Source organism: Danaus plexippus, assembly GCF_018135715.1.
Source record: "Danaus plexippus chromosome 18 unlocalized genomic scaffold, MEX_DaPlex mxdp_35, whole genome shotgun sequence".
NCBI classification, from domain to species: domain Eukaryota; kingdom Metazoa; phylum Arthropoda; class Insecta; order Lepidoptera; family Nymphalidae; genus Danaus; species Danaus plexippus.
In genome coordinates this window covers 965,229-989,962 of record NW_026869854.1, presented here as the reverse complement: position 1 = coordinate 989,962, position 24,734 = coordinate 965,229, and the positions used below count along the sequence as shown (strand labels likewise).

At 33.5% G+C, this 24,734-nt stretch overlaps 3 protein-coding genes and 1 long non-coding RNA gene across 8 annotated transcripts in view; all 4 read left to right on the top strand.

The window, feature by feature from the left end:
• Positions 1-1,578: 1,578 nt before the first annotated feature.
• LOC116772863 (uncharacterized protein CG45076-like) lies at positions 1,579-13,484 on the top strand. 2 transcript variants are annotated; one of them, XM_032665155.2, is made up of 11 exons: positions 1,579-1,739; positions 3,768-3,851; positions 8,329-8,523; positions 8,762-8,874; positions 9,843-9,979; positions 10,176-10,337; positions 11,718-11,919; positions 12,063-12,108; positions 12,193-12,678; positions 12,753-12,865; positions 12,965-13,484. In XM_032665155.2, the coding sequence occupies exons 1-11, from the start codon at positions 1,671-1,673 to the stop codon at positions 13,104-13,106; spliced, it is 1,749 nt and encodes a 582-aa protein (XP_032521046.2). In that variant the 5' UTR covers positions 1,579-1,670; the 3' UTR covers positions 13,107-13,484. The 2 variants fall into 2 exon arrangements, with proteins under 2 accessions (XP_032521046.2, XP_032521047.2); XM_032665156.2 differs by lacking the exon at positions 3,768-3,851 and having other exon boundaries at positions 1,582-1,739.
• On the top strand, positions 3,858-6,667 carry LOC133320382 (uncharacterized). The gene is made up of 2 exons (XR_009753753.1): positions 3,858-6,301; positions 6,443-6,667. It is a non-coding gene; the product is annotated as an uncharacterized LOC133320382 (long non-coding RNA).
• A 3,136-nt stretch (positions 13,485-16,620) lies between the features above and the next one.
• On the top strand, positions 16,621-19,225 carry LOC116773192 (probable maleylacetoacetate isomerase 2). Of its 2 annotated transcripts, none has more exons than XM_032665603.2 (5): positions 16,621-16,874; positions 17,217-17,394; positions 17,495-17,613; positions 17,772-17,983; positions 18,544-19,225. In XM_032665603.2, the coding sequence occupies exons 1-5, from the start codon at positions 16,866-16,868 to the stop codon at positions 18,668-18,670; spliced, it is 645 nt and encodes a 214-aa protein (XP_032521494.1). In that variant the 5' UTR covers positions 16,621-16,865; the 3' UTR covers positions 18,671-19,225. The 2 variants fall into 2 exon arrangements, with proteins under 2 accessions (XP_032521494.1, XP_032521493.1); XM_032665602.2 differs by lacking the exon at positions 16,621-16,874 and adding an exon at positions 16,922-17,081.
• A 305-nt stretch (positions 19,226-19,530) lies between these two features.
• The window catches only part of LOC116772928 (phosphofurin acidic cluster sorting protein 1), a 58,931-nt gene continuing 53,727 nt past the window's right edge, over positions 19,531-24,734 (top strand). For 2 of the 3 annotated variants that reach the window (XM_032665242.2, XM_032665241.2), the window contains exon 1: positions 19,531-19,888. In XM_032665242.2, the coding sequence (XP_032521133.2) occupies positions 19,779-19,888 (110 nt within the window). In that variant the 5' untranslated portion in view covers positions 19,531-19,778. The remainder of the gene's footprint in view (positions 19,889-24,734) is intronic. The other variant, XM_032665243.2, reaches the window with a different exon arrangement.

Genomic DNA, 24,734 nt, shown 5'->3' with positions numbered 1-24,734 from the left:
GAAGAAAGGTTTTTTCTTTCTGCTTCGGCCTCTTGATTTATTCCTTTTATTTGGGTTTGGGGTTTGGGTTTTATGTCTGAATGAAACAATCTGTAAAACCTTGGTCTCTTTCATGTTACGTTTATGCATTATATCACTACCGATCTTTATTCAATACCTCTTGAAGAACTGATTTGTCCTCAATTCGTTATCATAAATTCTCCCTTTTTTAAATTTTCCTCTTAAGCATCGTATTTAGATGGTCAGTTATGAATATTTAACATCTATTGAGAAGTTATAAAGGTTATAATTTTTTAAGGAATATAATTTTTAATTTTAAGAGGTAGGTATTCGACGAACTTTGTGGACATGCCTGAATTAGTTGATATTTTTTAACTTTTATTGCACTATGCATAAAAAATTTTGAAATTTGAATCTCTACCTACGTACCTATACACTGGCGGAGAAATCAGCAAGAGAACATGTGGAATAGAGGAGAACGAGGCTTGTGTCTTAAATTGTAATTTCTTTCAAACAGGCTTGTGTATGGGGTAAATCGAACTTTAGTCGAGTGTAACCTTAAGAAGAATTGTGAGTTTAGCGATAAAATTACTGTAACAACAAAATCCTAAACATTACCCTAAATATCCGTGCATAGATTTGGAATGTTAAGCGTGGAAAGTAAAGCTTTACTAGTTTCAAAAAAGTGGGGGTAATGAGTAGAGCGAATCAATATTTCAAACCAAGCCACCTTCGTACCTACTCTAGGTACAAGCAAGCTACAAAGCTCAGGTTCGTTGCCACATGGAGTATTGTTGATTGTTCTCGTTTTTGATCCGGTAGTCCCCGATACTAAGAACATCCACTTAAATTCGTTAACCGCTGGGTAATTTGAATTGTCGACAATCTCAACAATACAGAGGAATAGCAAGCATTGCACTCCCTGTCATAGTGTTGAAAGTTATAGAAATTTTCTGAACGTACCTACAGGTGTGGAATGATAACTCTTCTTAGATTTTCCTTGAGAGCCATAAAAGTGGAGTGTAGTGTTTTCTTCTGCTAAAATATTTGCTGCCAATGCTTTTATGTTTCAGACATCCATGAATGACGATGACAATTTACTAATTAGGTCGTTTTCTCACTAGCCACTTTGTAAATAATTAAAAAAAAAACACCTATTCACACTCTAATGAGTTTACTTAAAAATGAGTAAGTATGATTAAGAAAGTTTTTCCTTTAAGATAATATTTACGTAATTTCAAATAAGTAAACTTAGAACTTTATACACAAAACTATCATTCTCAAATGGAAGGAATTGTTATTTTTTCTAGAACATTATTAAAATATTTATTCTTCAACAAGTATACCCCTCCTCCGCTCTGCCTTGGAAATATATTTAAAACGCTCGTATCTCGAAGTTTTTCATATTGATTCACAATTTATAAATAGACTTATTTTCATTAATTCATGGTCTAACATTGCATTCTCAAGTAATTATGATTATCCTTAACCCATTTGTGACATCACTATCTTCTTATAATAGTAGTGTATAGTTTGGGCGAAATGACGTGAAAATTGCAATGACAGTGATCTATAAATAAGGTCGGCGTCGCGCGACCGCCAGCGTCCCAAGCACCTTAGTCGAGGACCGAACGTCGCGAGTTTCACACGAACGAACACAAGCAGCAACCATGGTTTACGAAAGTGACTTTTACACAACCCGTCGGCCCTACAGGCCCGTCTCCAGTTACAGCGTCTCGGTGAGTTTGCCGCCTTTTAACACCCACTGAGCGTGAACCTCGCTCCAATCTATAACTCCCGGGAGCCGGACGCCCTCGCACCAAGTCGACCGTCGTATTCCCCTTCGTCATCTGATATCGAATTTCCGATGTAGTGGTGGCATATAAGTCGCTTTCCCCTGTATGTTGATACCTCAATACGACTAGCGCTTTAAAAATATTGCTTTTTAAGTATAACGGTCCAGCCGCAGCGAGCCTCGTTTATTAGTGTAGGGTTCGTTAGAACGTCCCGCTAGCGTTCCGCAAATGGGTCATCGGATCGAGACACGGGTATCACAGAGTGGAGCTCATCGAGCGCGCCAAATATAGCCGCGGCTGGAGTCGGCGTCCGTCCGACTAACGGCGACTTCTCCGCTTGCAGCGGCCGGGCGACTGGGAGTTGGTGCCGTTCGTGCCGCGCCCGAGCCTGGTGCCCGACCCCATCACGGCGTTCGGCCGCCGCGCCAGTCCCGGAGCCCGGCCTTCCATACTCGACCCCGTCATCCGACAGAACATACCGCCCAAGCCCGAGTCGAAGCTAGCACCGCTCGCGCCGTACGTGTCTCCGCGCGACCAGACGAGAGCGCGCGTCCTGTCAGCTGTGGGTCAACGCGAGCGCGCCTACGAGGCAGATCCGCTCGGAACTCCGCGCGACCATATGGACGTGGTCCTTGCGCAGGCGCACGGTCGGCCGCTACACACGCCACATCGACACGTCTTCTACAGCAACTACGCCTCATATTGATATCTTTTCCGTTTGGTTTGTTTGTCGCTTTCGCTAGTCGGGTAGATCGGGTGTGTGCGAGGGTGGTCGGCGGGAGGCGTGCTAAGGGCGCGGTTGTTGCAGACGCCGCGGCACTACGTGGTGGTGGACCGCGACCTGGCGCCTCGCCGCGCCGAGGAGCAGTACTCGTACTCGTATTCGAGCACATCCGAGCGGTCGACGGGCAGCGGCCTGCCTCAGCGCAGCTCCTACAGCAACACGGTGGAGCGGCGCACGGGCTCCGGCCCCGGCGGCTACTCGTACTCCAGCGAGCGCTCCAGCAACCTCGGCGGGCCCGGCGGATATTCCTACTCGTCGACCACGAGCGGTCGCTTGCCCTACGGCACCACCTACCGCCACTACTCATACCGCGTGTAGCGCCCCGGCTCCCGACGTCCAACCTCACCCGTCCTCTGTCCCTTCGCCCCTAATCTACTCCTCCTCATCTGACTTAATCAGTATTCGCTAACGCAATGTGATCGCACTACTTAATTTATTGTTATAAGTGGAAGTGTATCTTTAGCTTTTGGTGTTTTATTGTTTTTAGGACAAATTTAAAACCATGTTTAAAAAATTTTTATTTAGACTGACTTTTTCTTTAAATAAAGCTTGCATTTTTAATAAATCTACTTTCCTTTCTTTCCTATGAATATCGATGATGAGCTCGGTATTTTTATTAACTAACATTTGGTTTGTTTAATTTATAAATTATATTGGTATTTTATCAATAGGTTGTTAGTTGTTCCGAGGAATTTTGTTACTTCATTAAGAATGAAATGAACATTATAATCGGTTTACAATATCAGTGACCAATACGAATCAATAACGTATAAATATGTTTTTCCTTTATTAGCTGCGTCTAGGATAAAAAAGAAATTGCGCAATACTTTTCAAAATTATTATTTTAAAAAACTAGTAAAATTATTTATAATCCCTAGTGGATTTAACTTTAATTTAATAAACGGGAAACGAATATATTATTTATAGCAAAAACCATTGGAAAATCACTCAATTTTATGTCTAAAATATTGTCAAGTTACCACATATCGTAATAACGTTAAATTATCGGGCTTTAAAAATTTGCTTTATTGACAAATAAACATGACAAATATCAACATTCTCCGTTTCCTTTTACAATAAACTCTGTGTAACGACCAAAACGAAAAGACAATCAACATCAGAAGATCTGACATTCCAAGGTTACTTAAGTTTCCGTTCCCTGTTTTCATTGACGCCGCCGACAACAGCCGCTGTCGTCTGTGTACTACCTCACGTCATTTGAACCGTTATACAATTCCCCGTACGTCACTTACATACCCAAGCTGTCACAGGTAAGTCAGGATGAAGTGAGTTGTACAGCACCGCTTCCTACAATGTATCCATCGCCACCGAACGCACAGCAACACCATTAAGGCTTTAAACGCTAATTGTAACATAGAATTTATTTTCTGAAATACATTCATTTTTAATGAATGATTTGTAAATACAGGCAACGGCTTTCCTCATTCTTTTTGTCCATATACTTAGGTTTCATTGCAGTTTGGCTAAAAGTATCACTCATTGCTAAATAGTGTTATTTTTGTTATTATAGAAAGTTGAACGTATGTTATTACATTTTTACTAATTTATTTATAGTAAAAACTTACATAAAGATTCTACCTACAAAATATTATATAATACTTAATGTACAGAAACAATACGACGCATACTCAAATTAGCACTACTTGATAAGACTATCAGGTAGAATGTTTTTGCATCTATTAATTATCGATTTAGCACTGATCACATTCTGCTAAATTTAAAAGAGAAACAGACTGTTGTGATTTATTAAATTTCTTCAACTTTCTTCTTCCTATACATAGACAAGAGGGCGATGTACAGTTTTGATGGCACACGCGGACAAATAGCAAATCAATCAACTCGTCTTCCGAATTGTTTGGCTCGATACCGAGTGATAGCTTACCCGAGCGGCATACATTTTATTTGAGCTAGCTATTGAGAATGATGTCGATTGAATATTGAGTTCAAAACAAGCGTATTTTTGAAAACCAAATAATATTTTGATATATTGTTAAAAAAAACTAGATTGTTCAGTTAATTTTGTAGTATTTTTTTTAGGGGCAATCTATTCTATAAAAGGTTTAGTTAAGGGTTGAATTGAAATCAGACCATAAAGTTGATGAGATCTAGGACTTTCGCAAATATTCATTGAAATTAAACTAATATTTTCGGATTTGCTATTCGCTTTTAAACATTTTTACTCCATACTGCCGTAGTCTCGGTTACTTTGCCGCAACCGAGACTACGCAATTATATAGTCAAAATAATCAAAAATGCGTAGGAAAACCAAAAATATTAGTTTTATTTTTTTGAACATGAAGCTTTCCTCATAAGGCCAATTGCCAAGAACAGAATCAATTAATGTGCCAATTTTAAGACGGCAGAAAATAATAGAAAGCCTTTTCAATAAAGTATAAACATAATGAGATCTAAGATTTTCGCGAGTTTTATTCATTTAAATGAAACTAGTATTTTTCGGATAAACTACTCGGATTTATTTTTGTAAAAAACTACATACTCCCGACGTTTCGGTTACTTTGCAGCAACCGTGATCACTGGCAGACGAGACTGGCAGTTTATCCGAAAAATGTGTGATCACATGTGATCACACATTTTTCGGATAAACTACGCGTGAATGCTAGTAAAAAGAAAAGAAAAATAGAAATACTAGTTTCATTTAAAAGTATAAACATTATTATTATATATAATCTTAAATAGTATTTACATATTTTGCAGTAAGACTTTCTAAACCAAAAACTAATCTTGTATATAGATGCTCAGCTATTATGTTTAGGCTTTTATTATTTTAAGAAACTTTCACAGGAATTAGAAGTTCATTTATTTATTTTAAAATTTTATCTCGTTATAATTTTAATATTTCCTACGCGTACATCACGGGTATCTTTAGTGATATCTACCTAAGCTATGCTGTAATTTTTTTAAAAATAAAGTTAATCATAGCTTTTGCTTGCGACAGCCAAAAACATTAATACCAAAATTGCTCTTAAAATTCGCGTTGTTTGCCAAAACTCTCGTCAATATCTGTAATTTTTGCGAGCGTCGCAGTAGTTTATGTCAGGAGTTTCTTTTTTGTATTTTATAACAATAAATAACACTGGTATAATGAGAATTTTTTAACTTATGTTCGAAGATGAACAGAAAAACATTTCGATTAATTTATACGTTAAAATCAACGAAAACAGGAAGTTAGTTGAGAGTAATTAAAGTAATTTTATAAAAGCGGATTAACAATAATTTTCTACGTTTTTCATATTTAATGATGTAATCTACAGAAATATCCTATAACAAAAGAACATAACATTTAGGTTTATAAATTTTACAGACACGACCTTGAAGTTTTTGGGCTTACAATATTTTTATTTTGATGAAAAATGTAATATGTAGCAAGTTACGCCTCATATCATTACGAGAATTAAAACATATCTTTGTCTTATATGAATAAACACTTCATTACGTCTGTGATCAACATTAACACTTACTGCCTTTGTTATTTACGCGCGTAAGGTCGGCATGGCGTCCTGCCAAATTCGAAGTTTCCAAATATATTTTCTGTGAGCATTAATTACCATGTAATCTGAAATATTTATTAGGTTATGCAAAATTGTGGATTAGTAAAATTGCTCTTTTCTCTTAAAACACATCGCTGAGATGACTAATATTGTATTATTTTAGGAAATTCTGTTGCTTGTTTTTTCCGCAGGTAAAACATTACCTAGAATATAAAATAATAACATATAATACAGTCATCATTATAATAAAAGGCTTGTTATAATGATATTGAAACGATTTTTTTTATTTCCATTATTAAAAGAAATTCAAGGTTTTATTTAAATTATAACAGATCTGTAACTAATGGCGTCACATCATAGACAATGGAAGAAAGAGTCACCGGATGTCTCGTATTTCTGATTCTCGTTTAAAAACAAAAGCTGTATATTAATCTTGGGAACGGGATTTTGGCAATTTACCAAAGGCCAAGTGAAAACATCTGCGTATTACGAAATTCTAACAGTAAACATTTTTTATGCTTGTTCCTCAAAAATCTAAAATAAATACATTAAACTTTTTAATTGTTTTAATTTGCTTTTTGTTTGTTATAATAAACATTTGAAAAAAATGAAAATCCAAAATGCAATAAATCATAAATATACAATGATTTGGCCAGTTTAGTTTTTATTTTAAATACACTATAAGATTCAACCTTGATACTCAATGTCATTGAATTCCTAAAATACTTCATAAATACTGTCATAAAAACATAGATATTTATTTATTTTAAAATCGAGATTTTTCATGAATGTGGTGACGAGAGTACGTTCTAACCAGCATTGGTATTGCCTCTTGACGTTACACATTATTATTATGTCAAAACCTTTAATTACTTTGTGTCTTTTACTCACACCTTGCATAAATGCATCTGTGTTTAGATGACAGATTAATTTTGAGACACAAATTCAGATATTATTTTTCATGAGAAAAAAAAACTATTCGTACTTAAGGTATTTCAATATGCACCTTCTACTCATATATAGTTATTATTATTCTTTGAAGAGCTATAAATACTAACAAGATAATTTTGCAGAGCTGAGAGAAAACACGATCTCGTATCGTGTTGCATTTTCATCTATTTGCGTCGTGAATCATTTCGTATAAGTTCTGACTCACCTCTCTATTAATATGTTTATGTTGAAAACCGTAAATAAATTAAGCAATATACTTATATAATTACTTTTATTTCGGTTTTTATTTAATATTATAGCTGCATTAAACACAAGTATTCTGTAAACAGGCCTACGTCATATTTTATAAAGCCAGAATCATTATATGACGAAACTTCACGAAAACTTCAGGATTCAACAACTATTTATGCATTTAATTTTTCTTACCGTCGTTTTTCTTATTTAACAGATAAAGTAAGTTGATCACAACCGTTACATATATCTCAATATTAATTGTACCTAAGCGTTGTTTACAAAACATTTTCTGAGTTCTATTTTGGTGAAGCTAACGTTAAGTACTTTCTTGCGTATCATAGGAAAAACGTACACCAGTTCAAGTTTCAACCATTTGGAAACAATTATTTCAAAATCTTAAGGTTAGAGACATAATAATTGTATAAAGAAAATTATAAATAATACCATTGACACAAAAAAATTGTCTATAAGATTCAATTATAAATTTTAACCTAAATTCATGAATTTTTTCATCATCACAAACAGGACTGTGAGGTGTGTAAAAAATCTCTCCGCATGCTTATCGCACAACATTTTACTTTCATTAATATGCGATGCCCTATTCTGCGTTATTAACTTTTATTGATAATGAATTAAGTACTGCAAATTGTCGAATCCTATATTATTCATTGTTAAATTATTGGATTTTGCTTTGTATAAATAAAAAAAGAGAATTAGTTGTTCACTCCAATCTCATTATTTTTCTAAACAACAAATTCACATTTTAAATCACGCTTTCGATTCATTATTTTTAACGTTTGCTTTTAGGTGAATCATATGAGAGAGCTGTATATTCTTTGCTTGGTTTTCGTATTAATAGATTTATTAATAAAAAAAATTGGTATTGATGTAAGAATTTTATATTTACCCTGCCTTATTGATTTGATACTAAATACTTTTGCTAAATCGAAGGTATTTTATGTAATTCAAATCTGAAGCGCATATCTGTATGATGTAATGTTTGTATAGCGTAATATAATGTATTTATTGTCAGGCGGAGTTGATCTACCGTCCGACAACTCGCACAATCACCCGACTCGCCACGTACCCTGAACCTCCCCACCACGTGTTGCGTGTCCGTGTACGACCCTCCGTGGTATTAAGGGAGCTGGATCGTATCGCCTACCGCCGTCGTCCCGCCATCGCTGTGTCCGCATTTGATGACTACTTCAAATCCGAGTCTACAAGGGTAAGAAACAGATTATACAAATAAATTCCTTTATAAAATCTTTAGCATTCCTCCCCCAACAGATCAAAAACTCTAGTAACCATCACACGACTTGTGATAAAGCAATGGCGTACCTAATCGTCATATCTGCCTATTGCGATTCACAGCTGAACGTAGACATTCTATAAAATGTGCCAACTGTAATATATTCCCCATGTTGATATAATAATCTAAATGCATATTCTGAACTCATTTACAGGCTTTCGAGGATGAAACTCGCAGGATCCGCGCCGACACCGCGTCTCTGCTGCAGCGCGCTCGCTCGGTTGTGCCACGAGCTAAAACTGTAGCCCCCCTCGACACCATCTTCTCGTGAGTTAAAGCAGATTCCACAGATACATATTTAATCTTTAAATATTATGAAAAATAATATTTATGGCTTATTTATATCGTAAACAAGAGATAGCTGTCAGTAGGTACGTGTAAATAATCTGTGTATATTTTGTAACTGGCATAACGTGTGGTTCGGTCGATGTTTGGTTTCACGTAGGAAATAACTTTTCAGCGATAAGATCATCAGTATCGGGCGTTCTTTTATTACTACTTATGCCCTTAAACGTAAAGTTTAAAGTATTTTATTATTAACAACATTTACTGTATTGAATAAATCTTCTCGGATATCTTTATACTTAAGACTAATCAGTCTTATATATAATCATATAAGGTGATAATATTTCAGCGTCTCTTATACGAGAACCCTCCCATTAATGGGTCTAGCAGATGCGAGGAAACCAATTTGGCAATACATTTATGTATTTGTAAACAATGCAAATCATTCGTCAGAGAAGGATTTCAACGTTCCAGAGTGGGTGTAGTTCGCACCGGCCAAATGCTTCCACGCGTGTGACGTATCGTTTAATTATAGCCGGTGGAAATGCCAGATAACATTTGACGATTGCACACCGCCTTATGTTTTATTGATTGATTTGCTTATTCGTTTATTTATATCTATTCATAAGAGAAACGTTTGTGTGATTCATCGAAATGTACTTAAGACATAATTGGCTGTGTGAGTTAAGATGTTTGGAGCATAATGATGTTATAATGTTGGCTCTGAAAGATTAAATCCTCTTTATTTTTAGGATGATGGTGACTACATGCTAAAACCAAGATTTAGATTTAGAATTTAGCTTTGCAGGACTTATGAACGTGACTCAATAATAAATTAAATTGGCCTTAATAATATCAATGTAATAACTTCTCAGATTGTCTGAGAATAAAAAATATATTGATGGTAGTTTGAAGACAGTGATTCTCGAATGCCTTATAAATATCGTCAGATATTCGTACGGAGAGCCCATCCCCTACCGGTTCAGCAACGACGCGTATGTCGCTAAACTGCTGTTGCCGTTACGCAGCGTAGTCGACAACGTTCACAACATATCCTTCTACCACGAGCCAGCTAAGAAGTTCACAGGTAACAAGGACCCTTATAACAAACTAAATTTCATAAATACAATTAATTAATCGAATTCTATTGACGAGAAAATATTTTATACCTATTGAACCTGAAAGATCCTGTTTTAATGATATTTGTGGTGCTGAAGTGAACTGTGTCTAACATGGACCCGGACCCTAGACCCTAGTCCTACCTAACCGAGGTGTTCCCCCAGGACGCGGAAACCTCGCCTGCGTCCATTATTCCGGCAATAAGGCCTTCTCGAACCGCCGACCTCTTTACAAGGAACTTAGCATCAGGGACGATGTGAACCTTCTATCGTTTTACGCGAAGAACAGACTAGCGGCAGCCGGTCTTGCTGTGGAAAAGGTCGAAGGTATTATAAGTCAGATGCATCGCCAGCGCTCGCTTACATTATTAAACGATTATAAATAATACACACTGGGCAACCTCGTAGCCCATCATACATCATGTTATATACCTCGTGTAGTATGTTCAGTGTAATATCACACACGTGACGTATAGAGCTCATCTGAACAGGTGTAACACTTTTCACTCATTAAATAAGTCATTTTATATCTCGTCTGTACATATTACTTCTTCTGCATTCTAATAACAACGTCATGAACCTCGAAATTATTTTCATCACTATCGACTTTATCGACTCTCGTAATTTTAAAACTTAAATCTATAATTGAGCAATTATTTTGGGTTACGAGGCCTCACATCTAAATTACTATCTAAATTTCGCTTAACAGCTTCGATTTGGTGTTGGAATAAAGGAGTACAATTTAAAAAAATCGAATTAAAAAAGTGTCTAACTCTGGGTGTGGTGTCTCTTGCAGCGAAAGAAGCGCCGGAAGAGGCGACGGCGGCGCAGTGCGCGTAGCTCCCTGGCCCCCCCGTCCCGCCCCCGCCCCCCGCACCCGACCCCGCACTCGCCCCCGCTCTCGCCGAGCGCGGCGCGGACGCACGCTGCCTCACAGACTGCGCCCGCGCCGCGCTCGCGCTTCGATCTCGGTACACAACGACCCCGAGCGACGAACATATATAATTTTTGAAACATATTTTTATGAAGAATTATTATTTTGTTAGCAATTTATAGACGACGTTCCCTTTTCGAGGATAGTCGTGATACCGCGGCGATATGGTGATTGAGACGACTCGTTTCCACTAAACAGAACTGATTTTTTTGCTTAACAATAAATATTGTTGTCAGTATTCTAGTAGTTTTGTTCAGCCTGCATGATGAAAACCCTAACGTTCATGTGTAGAATACGCTAGCTTGTAGTTAACGCTTTGCATTCTGTATCACTAATACGAGAATTATGTAAAAAAATAATCTTTTTTTTTTATTTTATATAAAAATTTTACTGATATTCTTTAGTTATTGTGGTTAAGGCTGTGAGAAAATAAAATTATAGCGTAACAGGGCTAAAATTTAAAAAACAAACTGTAGCAATTGTAAAAAGGTAGTTTTTTTTTTATTAAGCGACCATTTCATGCAATACATGGTTATGCCCCAGCACTCGACCCAACCACGCTTCAATGTTCATAGCATGAGCATTTCAAAATCTTGTACAAAAACATTTAAGCTATTTCCACGCTCGGCTTATCCATCGAGCTTTGAAGCCGAGAATATTCATAAAAGCGCTACCTTTGCCATTCTCATTAAGGACCCTTGATCGAATAAGCTTCTGCATTTGCTTAAGCTCATTTCGTCAATGGTACCACGCTTTCATTTACTGCGATGCAGTGAAACTCCTACCCTGGAGAGCGAGCCGCAAGTTCCAGGCGCCACAGTTAATGGAAGACCCCGAGGAGGAATTGAAAGCAGCGAAGGCCGACCGTGAAGCGAGATTCCGTGCCAATACTGCGGAACCTGTTCTAACACCATCCGTGGATCTTGCTGAAATTAAACGAAAAAGACAAGAAGAAGCTCGAGCCGCTGAGGAAAAGTAAGTCCATATAATCGTTTAAAATTTTACTTAATGTTTAGAATGTAATGTAGTAAACCTAAAATAAGCAAATTCCATAGATTTGGAATTTGCTTATTTTAGGTCCAGTGGGGCCTATGAATAAACATCCTTATAATTTATAGGGCTTTGAAAGAAGAAGCAAAACGTGAAGCTGAACGAAAAGCTCAGGTACCCATTTATAGTTCCTAAATTAATGAAGTACCTTAGACTGTCCTCGCAATAATGAGGATTTATATTTACTGTTAACTCTAGGCTGAACGTGATTCGGCAGAACGAAAAAGAGCAGAAGAAGAAGCACGTAAAGCTGAGGAAGCCAAACGCAAGGCAGAAGAGGAGGCGCGCCTAGCGGAAGAGGCAAGAAAAGCTCAATTAGAAGCAGAAAGAAAGGCTGCAGAAGAAGCTAAAAAAGCTGAAGAAGAAGCCGCTAGAAAGGCAGAAGAAGCTAGACTCGCAGAAGAAGCTCGGAAAGCTGAAGAAGCTAGGCTTGCTGAAGAGGCGAGATTAGCAGAAGAAGCCAGATTAGCAGAAGAGGCAAGAATTGCTGAAGAGGCTCGTCTGGCTGAAGAAGCACGTTTGGCCGAAGAAGCAAGGCTTGCTGAAGAAGCAAGATTAGCAGAAGAAGCAAAACTGGCCGAGGAAGAGAGGTTAGCTGAGCAGAGAAGGCAAGAAGAACTTGCTAAGCTAGAAGAGCTAGAACGTCAGGCCCAAGAAGAACGCGAAGAAGAACTTGCCAGACAGGTAAAATTATTAAAATGATTTCTAATACCAAAATTATTGTAATTACAGAATTATATTTATGTTTTTGTCTACAGGCTGCTGAATTGGCGGAAATCGCTAGACAAGAGTCCGAGTTGGCCGCGGCACGTTTAGAAGAACTGACACACAGCGCGTCTGCTGGAGAAATTATTTCTGAGGTTGAGTCAAAGTACGTATAAAATATGAACCGAATGCCTATTACATATGTTTTAAATCATAAATCTATTATAAAACATTGAAAATATAAATTTTTAACAATACCCTACAGTGAAACGCCAGTAGCAGACAGTGAACCTATTGTTGAAGAACCAGCAAGTCCGGAAGTCGTTCCAGAAGAAATACAATCCCAAGACGTTGTCGAAGTCAGCGAAGATGAAAAGGCAGAGCCAGATGTTACAGATGAAGAGTGAATAAAAACACTTGCTGACTCTTTTTTTAGAAAATAACATACTTTTTAATAGCAGCCACGATTTCTACTATGAATTAAGGAACTGGAAAGTATTCTAGAGATGCATTTTGTAATATTTAAAGATACTCTATTTGTTCTTCACGTTACAGTTGTCAGATACATGAATGATATCATAGAAGTAAATTTTCATAGAAACCTTAAACCCTCTTGTCTGTAATAACGTTACAATATGAAGAGAGTTATATGTTAGGTACTTTTGTTCTCCTGAATAAGTTGTGTAACTATTTTGTTAATAATGTTAACACTGTTGATTTTGTTATTTATTTGTTTCTTAATGATATTTTTTGTTACAATTTAACAATAAAAGACATTAACTAAATTGTTCTATGTTTATTTATCTATTTAATTAATTTGTCCTACAAGTTGATTACCACCCCAGGGTTTACGTTCGAAGAAACTTAAAATGAGCATTCCGTGAACGTTATGAATTTTATAATGAAAGTTACGTGTAGATTTTAAAATATACAATGGATACCTTATTCTTTTTTTGTTTTACAATAATTTACTTTAATTATCAAATAACCGAATTTTAAAAAATATAATTTTAAATGTTTCTATAAACTCTTTTATAATTTCTTAATATCTTCTGTATTTAGTTTGTTAACAAGCTTTTTTTTATCCTCAAGAACCTCTTCTTATATTGACAAAGTTGCGCTGCTGTACCTATTGGGGAAAATAGCACAAATTTTTTAAAATTCCAAGATAACACTACTGCAAATAGTTTACCCATTTTATTTATTAACTGAATATTTTTTCACCTTTTACAGTGAGCTGTAGTTATAAATAAATTAATCCAATATGATTTTTTAGCACATTAGCGGCATAGTGCATTTCAAAATAAAGGTGTATATGAAAATTTTTGTCTTTATTTGAAAAATAATTAATAAAATTCGTTCAATTTTTTTTACACTTGGTGACCTTTTCATATTTAATGCAGAGTTCATTGGTTACACTTATAGCTTAAAGTAAGAAAATAAAATATTATGGACTGATTTCTTTCCTCCGAGGACCTATTTGTTAGATGTTTAAGAAAGTACTGAACAAACTGAAAGTTCTGTTACCAATAACAATTTCTTTAACATCCCTGTGTAATTGAATTAAAGTCAGTCAGTCTTATTGCATTTGCAGACTTAGAATGTCGTTACTGCTTTGGTATCTGGACTCTCAGTAGATGGCCCGATCACAACTTTCAAACGGCTTTTTGAGACTATAAATAATAATTGTTGCGACTATTACGTCTGACGACAAGCAAAAATATTTTAAATTAGCAGCTTCTAACTGATTAAATTAAATTAGTTTTCCAAATTATAAATCTTCCTCCTCCATATCAACAGAATCTGGTAGGAAACGTGGTCCGTGGCTTTTAATATAATTAGTAATTATAATATCTTGTAGTATACAGTTTTCATATAGCATTTAAAAACTACAAAACCAACCAATTTCCAAACTTAGAAAAGCAATTAATGGTCTTATATTCATTTAAATGAAACTAATATTTTTCGGATAAACTACGCGTGATATTTCCAAAAAAACTACATACTCTCGACATTTCGGTTACTTCCCAGCAACCGTGATCACGGGCAGACGAGAAAATGAAATTGTTAACTTCTCAGCTAATAGAATCATAGCTTCTTAAATGTTTATATTTCTTGGAAGATGTTAAAGAATTACTTTACTACAGGCGGTCTTTCTGAGTGTGTAAGGAGTGGTACTGGAAGGGGGTTAGCTGGTACTGATTTTATGTATCACTTTATGAACTATGTGAAATTAAAACTATAGTAAAATATAATGGTGAGTTTTATTATTGATAGATAACCATTCATCTGGTATAGTAATTAAAACACTTGTCGAGAGCAAAGGAAGTGATCATGTTCGTAACTTTATCATTCAAAACAGATATTTAAGAGATAAATGCACTTACAGTAGATCAAATTTAAAGGAAAATATAAAAAGACACCAGTTAGATAATTACCTATTCCATGTCCCAGAAGAGGAGTGACTACAGTGACCTAGAGCCTGAAGTTTAAGTTATTTGTCAATGTTGTTGATCAATAGCGGTGTGTTATAAACTGGGTGTAATGTCTGTGCATGTCTGTCTGTGGCATCTTATGTTCCAAACGGATCAATATCAATGAATCTTTCATTTAAAAGCCTTTTTGATGGTCCTTGGTAATTATTTTTGGTGGGTTAATATTGGTCTACCAGTGTAAGAATATCGGCCTATTATCTACTACAGTATATATACCTCATATATATCAGTATAATTTTTAAATGATATTTAATTCATAGGGGTATTTTAAAATTCTTCTTAAATCTATTGGGTGGTTAAACAGCCTGTGTAGAGTGTATTAAAAGCCATATTATGTCTGTCTTCATTACAAGGTTCTATACTAAGTTACAGTAATTGACAGATTTGAGTTTTTTGAACTCATTATATACATACAGAAACAACTGATTTTAAACCACGTTTGTATTGTTACTTGAATAACCCTTACACTGATTCAAAGCAAATTTACCGCCCCACCTCTGCCCTAACACAAGTGAATAACTAATGAGACAAATTTTATAAAAGCATTTATTTACAACTTAATTTATTTCTTATTTACAAATATAAAACCTATGCTATAAGTCCATTTTTGAAATATCATCGCCAGTGGCAGATATTTCTTTCTGTGTCACTTCCTTTTTGTCTTTCTTCTGTGGCAGTACAATTTCAGATTTCTTTGCATTTGGCAATGGTTTCTGTTTTAAGTCTAGAAACTGTTTATCTATGTCAGCAACCTTTTGTTTTATCTGTTTATGAGAAAAAATAAAATTAATCTTGTTATATGGTATCAACGAGAATTCTCTAAAGCATTTAGAAACTTACATTTTTTAAACCTAGATTAACTGCCTTAGCTTTTGTTTTCTTTAAACTTTTAGCTCCTGCTACTTTAAAAACATTTGCTTTGGGTCCTTTCTTCTTATCTTTTCCCATCTTTTATGTAAGAAATAGATGTTTAAACTTTAACTAAGTAGTTAACCTCAAAATGCTACACTGTCACTTGCGATAAATTAGTAACCTTGAGAAATTGCCAATTGAGTGTTGACATTTATAAGCTCGGGATGCTATGCTATAGTATCGAAATTTAAAAATGTTTACTTTTTAAATTTATAATATTTTGATTCTTAGCATTTAATTCGTTAATCAAATTCAAATAGTTGTTTAACTAATCGAAGAATCATTTTTTTAATGTCACGTATTCATCTTGTCAGGGAATCAAAACTAATGAAGCTCATAACAATTATTCATAATGCTATTGAATATTTTTTTAATCATTTCTATTTTTAATAAATATTCATATACGATAAAATTAGTTTTACATATTATTATGATTATTATATTTTAATACTAGTTTTTGAACGAATTTATGCTGAATGTTTTAAAATTTTGGTGCCATTGCCAAAATTTAGTTTACGGGATTGGTCAATTTAGATTTTAGCTGTATTGGATTTGCGTTTTGAATATTTACAATAGCAATAACAACATTCCCAATTCTTTGGACTTTTTATATCATTGAAATAATTGACGTACCACTAACTCCTTAAGTAATACAATTACAAAATAATCTGTGATATATTTACAAAAATTATACTTTGGAGGTATATATAGGCCGCCAAAATTAATTACTACTCCAAATACAACGGCAATATCTCCACAATGGCAAAGGTAAGGGAAATAATACTTATAAACAGGATAATAATTAATTCATACATAATTAACATACCGGTTTAACGAGATTTAGTCGATTTGACTTGCAATACGGGCCTCTTATACCAGTCCTCAATACTAGCTTGTACAATTCGCTTTATTTGAACTGTTTTGTAAAAAGCATATTTAATAAACTAAGAAATGGGAGATATCGCTGATGATAAGGTAAGCTAACTAAACATGTAAATAATTAGTAGGGTTAAATTAACTTATCTACTTAAAGTGAAATTTTTTAATTAATGTTAGCAAAATTCTTTAGTTCTATTTTCGAAAATTAAAAATAACTATATATATTTTCAGCCAGTACTGTATTCTTACTGGAGGAGTTCTTGTTCTTGGCGAGTGAGAATTGCATTAAATCTTAAAGAGATCCCATATGATATAAAAGCTGTTAGTCTCATCAAGGGAGGTGGAGAACAGCACTGTAATGAATATAGAGAGGTAAACCCAATGGAACAAGTACCCTCACTTGTTATTGGTAGGTGTAAGACTTGTTTTTAGTAACTATGCAATACACTAATATTGCATAATATACCAGAAAACCAAAGTTTATTTAAATATTAATGATTTAATTCTAGATGGACATACATTAATTGAATCTCTAAGCATAATGCATTATTTAGAAGAAACAAGACCACAACGACCTCTTATGCCTCAAGATTGTTTTAAAAGAGCTAAAGTTCGAGAAATTTGTGAAGTAAGTATTAATTTGAATTCACATTAATGTACATTTTGTCGTCTGGTCGTTTTCATATGATTAATATGTAATATATTATAACAATATATGTATGTTTTTTATCTATTCAAGTACACTTAAAAAAATATATTTTATATAGCTTTTCAAATTATTTTCAGATTATAGCATCATCAATACAACCTCTGCAGAATTTAATAGTTCTCATATATGTGGGTGAAGATAAAAAAAAAGAATGGGCCCAGCATTGGATCATGCGAGGGTTCAGAGCCATTGAAAAACTGCTCTCAACTTGTGCAGGGAAATACTGTGTTGGTGATGAGATCACACTCGCCGACTGCTGTCTGGTGCCTCAAGTATTTAATGCACGCAGGTAGACATTCATACAAATTTTTTCCTCCATAATTAATGGACTTTAAAATCAAGCTGATAGAAGAATTAAAAGTGTATGGTATAAAAAATAGATTATATGGTAACCAAATGGCAGAGTTGTTTATAATGTTCACAACATTTTTCTATATATAACTTTGTGTCCACGACCCCTTGATTTCAAATAAATCAAAGTTAATATCCCACTTGGATGTCTTAGATACATTATTGGAAATTTTCATCAAGATCATCTTAACAGTTTTTGTGTCAAAGAGCAAAAAACATACAAACAAGCATAAATGGTCAAAAACTCTTGTATTTATAACATTTATAGGTGTTTCTACTATAATTCTTTGAAGATTAAATAATTATTTTCCATAACACATTTTTTCTTAATTTGTCATAATAACACAAGAATAAAAAATAAATATTAGTTTGTTTTTGGTAGTGTCTTAACATATTGGATAGGTCATAATTGTATATTATTATTATATACATATACTATTACAGTAGCATTGTGTAATAATTTTAATAATGTTAGCATGTTTTTGCTTATTTTTATAGATTTCATGTGGATCTCCGTCCGTTTCCAATAATACTTCGTATAGATCGTGAGTTGGAGAATCACCCAGCATTCCGAGCAGCTCATCCTTCATCACAACCTGACTGTCCACCTGAAGTTGCCAAGTGAATAACCACAAACAGCTATGGTTGAACATTCCAACAGATTATATACTCTTTTTTTTTAATTTTTTTTTTAGCAAAAATTGTGCTATTCAGCTTTTATAATATTCACTCTATAACCATAGTAACTATGATTATGATTTATATTTTATGTTTGATAATGTAACTTTAAATGATATGTCTTTATTGTTTTTTAATATAATGTGCAGTACATATCTAGTCATAATATACACATGAAATGGGGGTTTTACAAGGTTTTGGTATTGTGTATGTCTGCAGTTTTTTAAGTATAACTTAAGTGTGAACATTGTAACTGTTTTAACATAATGAATAAAATGCAAATAATGCTGTATTAAGTAATATATAACTTATCAAATGCTTTTATATCAAGAAACATTCCGCATTTATAGTTTTTGACGTAAGTATTTTAAAAATGGTATATGATAGTCTATGATACTATTACTGACGTGCCATAAACAAAGCCTTAGTAATTAGTATACCATTGTTTACATTTTTTTGTTGTTACTTTTGTTTCTAAATAAAAATAGACTTTGAAATTTGACTTTGTGTTATTATTCTTTATCCTTATACACTTCTTTGATGCTCTTTAATATAACATTTAAAATAATATTATTACTCCAAACATAAATGTACAAAAAAACTAATATCCAATGTAACGACTTTTATACTCTGGTCAATAACCACACCTTTTTATAAAATAAAATCAAAATCAAAAATGAAATAAATAATAATAGATTTCTATGTTCAATACATATGAAATTAAACTAAAAACACTACAATAAAAATTGATATTGAAAAATATTCTGAAAAGTACTATTTTGCGTATGGCAGCATTAACGTGGCATCTGGGAGCTGTCAAATGTATCGAACGCGGCTTTCGTCGGTCGTCCGTAGCCGACTAGCCGATAGAAGCACAGTATGAAAGTGCTTTAAATATTGTTGTATTTATGCTTGGCCGCTGCCCTTTTCTCGCTCTACTGTAGTAACAATGATTACTGTGTTATGTTTATTGATAAAATAACAATGTAAATTGAAACCATCGCTTAGTGCTGTTTTGTGAAAGTTATTTCCTATTGTGTTGGTGCTGATTTAAAATGACCGAGAAAAATAAATCCGAAAAGATGACTAATACATCGAAACCAGTTCCCATGAAACTTTTTGCTGCCTGGGAAGTGGACAGGACTCCTTCCAACTGTATCCCAAGGTAAGCTTTCTCTATAATAATGTTTATCGAGCTGATATAAGGTAAATTTAAGTTATAGTTCATTTAAGATTAGGCTGTGGGTGGCTTGTGTATTCTGATTGATGCTAACTGAATATTTAATATTGATATTTTTTGTGAATACTACAGAATAAATTACAGTATTGTTCAGAGATTTCATTTACTCTCTGCTAATGCGGCTTTCGCCGGTAACTTTTCGTAAAATCGTCTTATTAATTAGTATTTTAACTCAATGTATTTCATGAGTACTAGGCATATTATACAATTTAGCTTCCTTTTATTTAATAATAAAAATTAATAATCATAATCCCATTCAAATCAGATTTTTTATCTGTATGGGGACAATAAGAAATGTTACAAAGATTAATATTTAATATTTTTATTCAATCTAAATAAAATAATGTCAAAAGTATAAATTCAAATTTAAGTTTCATTTCCATTATCAAATGTAAATGATGTTCCTGACATTAAAACAAAAATCTATAGTATGTGTGTTTGTTTGTAATAAGAATAGGTATATTATGAAGAAAAAAAAAATTTATTTGGCATATTATGTTTTTTTTTCTTGAAACATAACTATTAAAAGACCAAAAAAAAAATTCAATTATTAATCCAATATCATAAAATTATTCTGCTTGACATAAAATGTGTAATGGAAAAGAGAGTATCATATTAATTAATAAACAGATAAAAATAAGATTCTAGCTGAACAGTTCTTCTGTACATTTTATTCATGATTATTTATAGCCCTTAATAGAGATGCATCAAAGTTCATGTATACATGTTAAGGAATTAGTAAAAGCATATATATATATATATATATATATATATGATATCATACAAGGAGTACCACAGTTCCTGTTCTTACTTATATAGTGATCCTTTGTTTGACAATGTTTTTGTTTTGTTCCCATAATGGGGATGTCCTAATTTATACATGTCTAATTAATTAACAAACAGTATTAGCTCCTTTGTTGCTTTGTTTGTGATGTTTATAACAGTGATTTACATATCACCTTGTTTATTGACACAGTCATGACACACCTATAATATAACTCAATAACATGTTAATTTGTTATTTTGTATTATATTTTTATTATTCTGTTATATTATCTATGTTATCTATTAAAAAAAATTCTTATTAGAACTGATCTTGAGCAATTTATGTTTAAAACTGATAAAGGACTTGTCTTTATTTCTTGTTTTTACTGAAATGGTGATAATTCTCATAACTTATCAGTAATTTTGTTTTGACATGCAGTTTTAAAGAAAATTAAGATTACACTTTAAGCCATATCATGTTTCTTATTGTATATGCATTGTATGAAAATTGGAAAGTTCAAATCTTGTTTATAGGTAGGTGTATAATAAAAATGTGAGGAATTTTGTCAAACAGTATGGAATAAAAAAGTAGAAAAATTTAAGAAATATATAATGGATATCAAAAGTTAATGTAAAATGGAATCATATAGTATTTATAGTGAGTTATCCCAGTGAACATACGTACATACATGTGTTGTGGAAGTAGCAGAGCATTCCGAAAGCTGTTTGTTGGTAATGAACTGTGACAGAGCCATTAAAATAACCTATTCTGAAAGGAGAACATTGCTTCCATGACTCACCCACAAACACCGCTTATGGTAAATAGTTGAAACATATTACATCTGTATAAAAACAGTATCACTCTGGACTTGCGTTTTATATCTTAGATGATCCAACATAACTAAATACTGTCTCTTGTGGTTGGCACAGAGTTAAGATAATGAGGAACTGTGCCAAAATATGTGATTTACTTGGTAACAGCATTAAATTTATCAATCTATGTGTATTTTTACATCCAAGCTTTATTATGTCTGATCTGTGATTGTTTAATGATTAATAGCTCTTACTGTGTCGACACTAAGTGGATGGACGACTTTGGTTCTATTCAGAAGATTGATCGAAATACGAAGCAGTTTTCTGTTAGAATAAGTATTATATTATATATGGCAGTGAAGATTTTTGCGTACCATAAGCAATCTCGACCAATTCGAAAAATTTTACGGTATCTTAGGGCTAGGTCCTTTGTCCGTTGTCATGAAGGTCGTCTTTATGATGACACACTCCTGACTCAGCGGTGCAGCGATCTACACAACTCTATATAAAAACTTTTAATTAATAATACTATAATTTGTTGTTTTAACAACTGCTACTTACTATATTTGCACATATCATTGGGTCTTGTTTATGGAGTGTGGAAGATTAATTTTTTAATTCCTTATTTTTTTTAAAATATAGATCAACTTTAATGGACGCTTTGAAGCCGACGGCATCTTTGCAGATGCTAAGTAATCCAGTCTCTGTAATCCGTCATGATCTATTATTTATAATTGAATATAGTTTTGTCAATCTTCACTAATGCGTGACGTGATCGAAGTTATAAGTCGTACGCGCCACTACTATTGTCTCGACGCGGAGGTTATTGTTGTGTTCTGATTGCTTACTTTGAATTTCTATACAAGTTATCAAGACACCGGTGTGGTTTGTTCTTCAGAATTCATAAATGTAACATATTATATAGTCGTATCATTGGATGTATAATTTTGTTGGACCCTTGAAAAAAATTCCGGGCTCTACGCTCAAATCGGACTATTTCGATAGTCCGATACTGTTCTTCAAAATGTTTGTCGGTTTACCGCGGGACCGCTGTATATACTTTTTTTTATTAATAAGTGCATAGTAGAGTATTAATGACATTAATAATTTGGTAAGAAATGAAAACTGATCTCTTACAAATATTTTAATATGATACAAAACCTTAGGTAAGTCGAAAAAAACGAGTATTTAATCACAAAAAAATACAATAGCCTTAAAATATAAACGTAAAAAAATGTTAACTTTCGTGCAATTATATACTTCAAGTAATTATAGTCAATTAAAGATACATTTTTCTCCATTTTTGCTTTTTTTTTTCGTCCTGTCTAAACTTTTGAAAAGATTCTTATAAGATTTACACTCTATTGGATTTTACAGGAGCTAATAGTATACACGTTGAATTTTCCCCACATAAAAAATAGGATCAAGGTTCCATAGAAATATATTAAATTCAAATTCCCTTGCCTTACATAAGGAATGTCTATTGTGTGATGTAACGTTGTGTGTCAATCATTCAGAAATATTTAGATAATAATTAAATACGGTCTGTAACAAAATCGCTGTCCGTATGTACAAGAAACTACGAGCAACATCCACAATATATTGTTATCATGATTCATATATTTAATCACTTTGAAATATATTCATAATTTTATACACACAGGATGTTTCTTAGGATTTACAGAGCACATCGGAGTCAAGGTTAAATTAATATTTATATTCTAAAGTTAAAGCAAATAACGCTACACAAAACAACTGTTTTGTATACCTACCATAAATTTTGCGTTGTCCGACTAAACAGTAAACACAAGGTTTCCAGTTTTTCACGAGTAAATCGTCGTTCTTGATCGTATTGACGTAGGTAAATTTCTTTAAACTGTATATGTTTTGTACGACGTTTAAAACCCTTGGTAATGCTGAAGTGCCATGAGTAGGCACATCCGTTCCGGGATCCTAACTGAAATGGACTTGCCCCAGTCATATAGTAAAGATAAGTTGTATCATCAATTTAGTGTGAACTTTTACAGGAACGTCATTATATCCGAATTTCCTAAGTAAATTTTACACGTTAATACTTACGTACGATTCAAGTACCCTGAATTTATTTACCTATTGATATGATTGCCTTTGAGCTTCTGCTGTATTAAAACGTTTTTCCCAGAAATTAGGATTTATTTGTTTCATACATTTATAAATTTTGTGTGTTTAATAACTCTGTCTTCAAATTGTAATCCTCTGTCTATAGGCTTTTACTTATTAGCGTAAAAAATAAAAACCATATAATTAATATATAGATCGTAAAGATTCATATTTTTAATAAAACATTAATATTTCTTCAGTTACAAGTATGGCCTATGGTAAAAAAAAAACTCTCTGTAATTGTTTCAATACAGACATTTTTATCCTACATAGATATACTAATCTGAAAGACTTAGTACGTGTTGTACTTTCGCACGTTCGAATCAACGTGGCCTTATTAAGTCACGTACTCGAAGTGTTAACGTATCTCCTCTGTTATAAAATTGATTTTGAGTTCGGGTGTATTTTATAAACACGCCACGAGATGAAGTACGTTTAAAATAATAGTTCAATGATTACAATGACCAATGATTTAAGGATTTTATATTGACATGAATCAAAAAATATATATTGTCATTTTATTTTTAAGAAAGTAAATTTCGGAGAGGTCTTTATAACAGAAGTAAAGAAATGATTTTGAATTATACCTGATTAGATGATTCAGTTTAAACTACTAACAAGAAAATTTATAAAGATTATACGATACAAAATATCAAGCGGAGAGTTTTAGAACAAAAAAGACATCGGAATTGCCTCTGATAATAATATGATGAGGATTGGAAACTTATATAGGTAGAGGAAATAAATGGTCTTTTTAATCACCAGAGAGCACCTCTCAAGTCGGTACTGGAAACTGAAGTTTCAAGATTTAGCTCATTCAGCTGAGACTATTTTATTGAGTTGTATATATCCATAATATCCCGACATATAATATATGTCACCCACACGGTCATTGACAAAACCCAAACCAATCTGTCTGTATAAGTGTTTATTTCATACAAAAGTTAATCCCGGATCGTGTCTCCTGGATTCTACACGACACTGGCAGAATATACTGTGCACGTTTTTGCTCGGATGAAGGCCATATTATAAAAAAAAGTGTCTATTTCAAATT